The 8404-nt window shown below is 37.2% G+C and overlaps 1 protein-coding gene across 1 annotated transcript; it reads right to left on the bottom strand.

The window, feature by feature from the left end:
• Positions 1-4767: 4767 nt before the first annotated feature.
• Positions 4768-7563, bottom strand: LOC120358985. The gene is made up of 2 exons (XM_039455053.1): positions 5395-7563; positions 4768-5022 (listed from the first exon to the last, which is right to left on the bottom strand). Exon 1 carries the CDS (start codon positions 7140-7142, stop codon positions 5397-5399), a length of 1746 nt encoding a protein of 581 aa, XP_039310987.1. The 5' UTR covers positions 7143-7563; the 3' UTR covers positions 4768-5022; positions 5395-5396.
• Between the last annotated feature and the right edge of the window lie 841 nt (positions 7564-8404).

Below are 8404 nucleotides of genomic sequence, written 5' to 3'. Positions count from 1 at the left end.
TTAATATCAGCGCCAGTCACAATGCGATTCTTGAACGCGCCCTCAATTTTATGCCACACAAGCGATTTTTTGTCACCGGCGCTAATACTTGCATAATTGCCACCAACGTGCACGAAACATCTTTCTAACTGCGTTTTTTCACCTTTAAGTAGCACGATTCTTGACACAAGTGATTATCTTTTTCCCACGGCGAGTCGAGGACGTTTGGCGCTACAATGTTCTTCGAGCTGCGCGAGGTACTCGTCGCATTGTTGCAACCACTCGAAACATTCAGCTAAATTTGCGATCTGCGAGCATTGCTCGAGCAGTTCGCGTTCCACTCGCTCACTATTTTCCATTTTTTCAGTTTTTAGTACACCCAAGAATTTTGATTCTGTCCATGGGGAAATTTTCCAAACTGAGAAGTCGCTATCTTTCTACATTCTTACAGTTCATGATTAACGTAACAACCAATAAGCTCTAGTTGTTTTATTAATCATGAACTGCGAGTATGTAGAAAGTGGTGACTTCTCAGTTTGGAAAATTTCCCCATGGACAGAATCAAAGTCCTTGGGTGTACATATCACACGCTTTTTCGGAGCACTTGCACGTATTATCATCATCCTCAATACGATCAACCATTTTTTAGAGACCTATTGGGACTGATTCAGTGTCCACATCGAGACTGATTGTATAATACATTCGCCAAACTTATAACCAAAACATGAGTTTTGTTTATCAATCGAAATATTAACGCTTCCCTCTTGTATCATCTAAATATTGTTCTAACGTGCAGTTTAAATCAGCGGCAGCCAGACTATCGGCGCTTAACTTTTACTATGAAAGATACCTTGCAAGATTAGACATGCCACTTGGCGGCAACCGCGTACGAAAGAGAGCTCATGTAAACAAATATAAATATCATTACAACGTGTCATTAGAAGCCGGACTATCGGCGCTTCTCTTTACTAAGAAAGAAAAAGAGAGAGAGAGAGAGAAAGATATCTTGCAAGATTCGACATGCCACTAGGCAACAACCGCGCACGAAAGAGAGCTCACGTATCATAAACAAATCTAAACATTATCTCAATGCGTCATTAGCACAGTCGAAGGAGTTGTTCGACGTTTCTCTCTCTCTCTTGCATCTATCTTGACCAAAAATTTATTAGAGGATAGCGAGCCATAGCGGCGGGGGCGGCGGGGGCGGCGGCGGGCGCCGCGGAAATAGCCGCGCACACCCCGCAAAATGTTCGCCATCGTATCGCTAGTCTTATCTCTTCCTCCTCCCCCACCTCCCTCGTGATGACAGACATTTCCGATTTCAAGTGTACAGTCATACCCCCCCCCCCGCGGTGTAATTTTTATGTTTATGTAAACAGAAGGATAAGTACATGGTCCTTGTTTACATTAAATGGTCAGTTGTCTCCACGCGGCACATTTCAAAGGTGTCAGATTTAATTAAACATCGGCTAAGAACATGGTCCTTGTTTATTTAAACATTGGCGACGATCGTCGCTAACTCTGCGTCATCACTGTTTATTTAAACATTGATTACGCAGAACTACACCGGATACCACCCCTCCCACAGTTAGGTTCATACACGTGTCCCCGTTTAACCCCCCCTCTCCCTTCCCCTCGGTTTGGTCCACCCGCGTGACCTCATTTCCGGTTAAATCCTTCCGCGCAACCCAAAAAATTCCCCTCTTCCCTGCACCCCCCCCCCTGAGATCCCGATGTTAGAATCCGTTCATACATTCTACTGCAAAATCCCGAGATATTCATATGCAAATCCGAAAGCAAGGGACGAATGTACCCGAGCACGAACAACTGCGTTACTTTAAACGAACGATGAAATCGTACGTGAAGTATTGATATGAGATGACCAAGCCAACGGATATCCAAACCACGAAAACTAAATTTTGTAAATATTATTGGGACCGTGAAGCGCAAACCGCGTATAAAAAATTATTATTTATAGGAAAATATATTTCGAATAAAAGAACGTCGATGGCCGAGTACGCGGTGCAATTAGCGTTAAAAGCGAAACTGTTAAACCCATTGTTATGTTTGCCGCACAAAAATTTCTTTTTTTTTCCACACTATCCGTTAAAATAAATTTGTAGTTGTAGAAGTAAAATTAAGATTAATTAAAATTAAAAATGAAAGTCTAACAATGAATTTAACAAAATTTTCCAAATACCCGAAATTGTAACGCATGCTCATAATTTTCTGTAACCTTTCTATTATAATTAAAAATAAAAATAATAATAATTAAGATCGTATGATGATTGGGTGCACCAGCTGCTGTCGCGTCGTGCATCCTAAATTGAGATCAACTACAAAATATAAATTGTCTTAAATTAAATATAAGAGGCGGAAGAAATGCGTATCTTGTCGCACGGACGCGCCTTTCTTCGCGGCTCCTGCTAGCGCCATGTATCGCCCGCGCGTAAATCTAGTTAATATTTAAAAAATAAAGAAAAATAGTTTTCTCACAGTAGTAATAATAAAATTATAAGTTTGAACCTGGAAACATGTAGCTCGCGCACTCCGCTATCACGTAACTTAATATCTCAAAAACTGTAACTACTAAAAATCATATAAAATTTTGCAACAAATAAAATTAAATTAGTATAAAGTGGCTCGTATAACAAAAAGTAATATACAAAACAAGACCGATATAACGAGCAAAAGTTTGGGTGCTGTTAAAAAATGATTTACATTTAATATTCAATATTAGTCACAGACGTTTCGACTCTACAAAGTTTTTTTCAGTGTAAATTATAACTTATTACATCAACAGCGCATTAATACCAATGTTGTTTTTAACAGACGCAATTAATCAACAATTCGCAAACATAACGTGAGGTCGGTGGAAGGCAAAAGTTTGACATGTTCTTGGATCTTTTGTCGTTTTCCAAACGCGAACGAGATTCGTCCAGTAGCTCGAAAATCACTTGTTTCTTGGTGTGCGACGCGTATAACCCACTTACATTTTGATTCTGACAGCTTTAATTTTTTGCAAAACAACGTTAGCTTAATGACAAACAATCACTTTCCGTCAATCACTAAAAAGTACAAAACTTACAGATTGTCGCAGGAATCCTTACAAGGCATATCCGTGTGGAACATGACATGCAATCAAAATGATGATCTGTACTGTAGTAGGTTAATTCATACTGAAGAAGTCTCTGTAGAGTCGAAACGTCTGTGACTAATTTTGAATATTAAATGTAAAACATTTTTTAACAACACTTAAACTTTTACTTGTTATATGTATTAGTCTTGTTTCAAATAACATTAAAAAAAACCGAAATAATAACAAGGGAGTGAATCTTGGACCATATATCCTTAGCGGCATTGCGATACCATCGTCTTACCAAAATTAAATATTGATAACTCAAAAATTGTAGCTTACAAAAATATTTAAAGATCTCGGAAATAAACTTTGCCGCGGCATCTTTGGGCGCGCGCGCTCCTAGTAATTCTTGTACTAATTCCTTCTATCTTCACAACACAATTAAAAATAGTTGCAACAACAAAATTACGAGTTTTGACCTGATAATTTATTACACGTTTGTTTAGCTATCGCGCTGTGCTTACCATATTAAAATTCCATATAAAAATTGGAGCTACCATATAAAAATTAGAGCCGCTAAAGTCATCTAAAGATTCAGGACCGATAAAAAAACAGTTGCATTAAAAAATTTTAACTTTTTGACTATGTAGCGATTCAGAAAAATTAATACTACAGCTACGCATACTTAAAATTAAAATTGTTTAAAAATTGTATTTTATATTAAAATTCAAAGTCTCAAAATGTAACCTTTGAATCGCATGCGTCGCATCGTGTGCAAAAGGCGCATAATAGTTAAAGAATCTTACTATAATGAAAAACTAACAAAAATCGGAAACTCTCACTCCCAGGTACACCTCGGCTACAAGCAGATGACATAAATACGGAGCAAAATCGGAGCGAAATTCATTCCTTTGGAATCATCAATCAGGTTAACAATTAGTAAGGCGCCCACTATAGGCGACTCGCCACCGTTAAAATTGTTAACAAGATCTCAAGTTAATGAAGTCTTTGAATTTCTCGGGTATTCTTGGAACATATGGCAATAAAAACCATGAACTATTATCTGTCGTATCGATATCCGTGTTATTGTTTGTTTGTTTATATGTGCTTTGGTTAATTAAAGATTTAATGCGGCTATTCATAGTCTCAAATATAAATTCAGCAGGATAGTCGTTGATAAGAAGAGTATTTACAATAAGCTCTAAGTTTTTTTTATGGAATTTTGAATCCGATAATATAAACGCTCTGTCAACCATGCCCATAATTGTGCCTCTTTTTTGTGACTTGAGATGGGCCGATAGAAAGTTCAGGTATCTCCCCGAGAACGTGGGCTTATGGTACCAATCAAAAATTAAGGAATCTGTGTTTTAATGATAGTGATGTCTAAAAAGTTTATTTTATCACCCCCTATTTCTAGTGTAAACTGCATCCGCGGGTGAAAAGAATTGAACGTACTTAAAGTAAGGTCAATTAAATTATCTGGTACAGCCATCACTATGTCATCTACATATTTAAAATGAAAAGGTAGTATTCCAATTTAGTTTAAAGCCCAGATTTCAAGGTTCAGTATGACGAGGTTTGTTATAACAAGTGACAAAGGAGAACTAGTGGGAGTCCCAAATTTCTGCTTATAAAAATCATTTCCGAAGCTAAAATATGTTGAATTTAGAACGAATTGTACCGCCATTAAAAATTCTTACTCAGGGATGTAGCAAGTGTCCTTAAGGGGTTACACTACTCTGGCGCACTGAAAAATAAACCTTTTTTTGGGAATTGTTTTCTCGATTACTAACGAATGGATTAAAATGAAATTTTATGGCTTAATTACACATGTATTAAGGTGTACAAAAATATTTTTTATTTTAATTTATAATACAAAATGGCGCCATGGCACTATATTATTGGAAAGTATGTTTTTTCTGAAGCGGTAAACGGCGTAGTCGGTTTCAGCACTCGTACGCCACCTAGAGCAAAAAAAAAAATTTTTTCTTAAACTACATTAGTTTTTCTGTGGAAGTACACAGGATTTTAATTTTTTTGTGAAAATTCACAAATTGGCATCAATTTTAATTTTTTTTTCATTTTTTGGGGAAAAAATCGACTTTAAATTGTTCATAAAAAATGTAATTTTTTATCAATCTTAAAAACCCTGTGTACTTCCATAGACAATCTATTTTAGAAGCTACAGTTAAAATTTCAAGTAAATCCGATGAAAATTGACTGAGTTTCTGACAACGCAAGTTTGAAAAACTTAGTTTCGAGAAAAACGCGTTTAAAGTTTCATGACACATTTACGATATGAAATATTTAAACTATTGGCTTGCAAATTTTTTTACCTTTACTCTGCTATCCCAGCACCGTATAACTGCCCTTCCAAGCATTCATTTTGCTCTTGAGCCTCTTTTCTTAACGATGCAAGGTCTTTTCGAGTGTTTTTTAGATTATTCGATGCTGAGCGGTTGGCGGCTGTAACTCGACGTCGATCGACTTCCATGACAAAGTTGTATAATTGTGTATTAATCTTTAATTGAAATGTGCTCATAACATCTAATAGTCCTTGAAAACCACAATTAAATGTAATTACAGCGATGTCAGTTGCAATATCAACCACGGTTTTGCCGCTGGATATCGTTTTCGGCGCTATCGACCAAACGATGGAATTTAAACTTTCATTCGCATTCTGAGTGAATCCTCCGAGGCAACGGGAGAGAAGATCTTCTCTCGTTAGATCTTTATAAATTGGTTGAACAGCATCGAATACTTGCATTGGCATAGCTGGTTTATGAGTATATAGTTCGAGAGTATGCGAGGCTTTAGCTCTTTGCCAAGAACACCAAGAATCTTCGCCTTCGGGACATCTGTCGTGTTGAGGATTTTCATCCGTCGATATTTTATGGTACAACGTAGCATATATTTCCTTGCGCATATTATCTATCGAATCTATATTTCGACGTATAGCCAGTCCGTAATAAATACTCATTTCGTCTATCAACTTTCCAGTCAACTTTCCTCGACCACCAAGATGTTTAGCTTCTTTCTTCAAATTGCGCAATCTTGTTCCGATCCTTTTTTGCACATGTCCTATGCATTCTTTTTTAGTCACAGGAAAATCACCGTACGGCTTGGCATCTTGGATACTCTTGTATGTCTTGCTATCACCATCTCCGATGTAGTAAGCGTATCGAACATTGCATGTAGACTCAGAACGCGAGAACATTTCAACTATAGCGTCGGACTCCATTTTTCCTGCACTTCCACTATGATTTACTTGACAGTTGTTTTCGTGTACATTTTTCCATTCTTCGTATTCAGCGGTGTTTTTTTGCTTCTCCCAATGTTCGCACCCCTTGCAGTATTTCGATTTTACAAAAATATCAATTACTTTTCCTGTAAACCATCCAATCAAACTTGAAAATCCAAAAAGAGAAGAAAAGCCACGCTTTCTCCAGGAGCCGTCCCCCGACACTGACAGTCCTTCATGTTGTCCTTTTTCTACAGAAATCTTCTTTTCCTCTTCGACAGCTTCACGTAAGACTTTACATTTCACAGCGTCCGTAGCTATTGCTATACATTTCACAATTTTATCGTATGAATTTTGAGTCACTGGTTTTGGGAGACACATGAACGCGCAAAATTTATGTATTCCTTGCATCCCAATACCAATTAGTCTCATAGCAAAGATGAAGCGTCTATTTATATCAAAAGCATTGCCGTTAATTAGAGGGCTACTGTCAATAGTAGTACTTCCGCACTTTTCACATTGTACAACGATCTTAAATCCAAGACCGCGTATGCACGACTCCGAAAAAGTAACATTACCTGCGCAATTTTGACACACTAGAATTTGCGACAACATGGTAAAAACATGAATAAAATTTACAATGCGGTAGCCAAATGCACTATCGACTTCAATATCATCTTTGGATGTTGCAGATTTCAGTTTTTTCGCGAGCCTAGAAACTGCCTCGGTGTCGCATTCGAAGCTACGGCGGCCGGGCGGCTTCCTGTTGGAAATTCTGTTTATACTGGCACGAGTTGATGATGATCTGGTTCCTTTCTTGCCACTGTACACTTTCTCACTCATTTTGTTATCAAAAACTACTTAATAACACTGAAGTAAAGCACATAAGCGCGTAACTCGGAGTAGCACGTGGAATTGCTTGCTGCGTGTTTACCGTTAGCTTAACGGTTACAATGACGTCATATGGCTTTTCGAAAATATTTCTAACGCCATCTGTCAACGCTTCGAAGAAGTATAACTGACTTTTATCGGAAAAAATTACCAACAGAGTTGTAATACACTTAAAATGCAGCGCGCAGCCGAGCGGCCGTTTGAAACGTTTCAGAGCGCTCCAAGGCACTTACGAAAATAAGATAAAAAAATTATTTATAGTCGGTTTTCACCCAAAATTGCTTTTGGATATTATTTTTAGATAGTTTATACATCATTTAAGCCAATAAAACAAAAATCGAAAAAAAAAATTTGCAGAGTAGTGTAACCCCTTAAGGAACGACCACCTATTGGAGATGCTTACTAAAGCTAAATCAATAAGGATGTTTGTGAATAACGATACGACATCCAACAAAATTAACTTATGATTAGGATCTAAGTGTTTATCCCCCAGCTTTTTAACTAATTGAAAACTATTGATAATCTTACTTAAGGCAATCTTACTTAATTCTTTCAGAATACTTTTAGAAATAATCTCATGTAGCAACGTGGCCAAGCTATATAACGGGTTGTCAATTGACGAGACTATTATTCTATATGGAATACCGGGTTTGTGAACCTTAAAAAGTCTATACACCTTTGGAAGATTACCATTGTCGCAATACGCTTTCTTATAAGCAGACTCCTTGATATACTCGTATTTGTTTCTCTTCCACCTCATCAGCAACTCTTGCGTGCTTCTAGGTTCTCCCAAATAATCTTAAGAGGATGCTAAAGTGAATGGCGAACTCAATCGAGCTTGGTCTAGACTCTAATAGTCCTGCGACATCTGCGGCTCTCCGTGGAACTAAATGCGACATCTGCGGATCTCTGCAGAACTAAAAATGATAAATATCGATAATACCAACATTTTTATTGACATTTATCATATAAGCGTCGTTTCTCTTCTATTTTTACATGAGCTCTGTTAGACAGATGCTCTATTTCTTTTTGTTACATAACAAAAAGAGAAGAGAAGAAGTACAATGAAGTACAGCTTTTATAAAAATTATATGCGTATAATAAACACTTATAGTATTGTGTCATAATTAGCTAGTTCAAACGCCTCCGATATTTGGTTATAACTATCTACAACACAATGTACAGCTGTAGCATTTTGTTATAACAAGCCAGTA

Source organism: Solenopsis invicta, chromosome 11, assembly GCF_016802725.1.
Source record: "Solenopsis invicta isolate M01_SB chromosome 11, UNIL_Sinv_3.0, whole genome shotgun sequence".
Classification (NCBI taxonomy): Eukaryota; Metazoa; Arthropoda; class Insecta; order Hymenoptera; family Formicidae; genus Solenopsis; species Solenopsis invicta.
Note: the sequence above shows the minus strand (reverse complement) of the source record. Positions and strands in the feature narration are given on the sequence as shown.

Excerpts from the sequence above, each read along its gene's own strand:
- LOC120358985 (XM_039455053.1), bottom strand. The coding sequence starts at position 7,142 with ATGAGTGAGAAAGTGTACAGTGGCAAGAAAGGAACCAGATCATCATCA.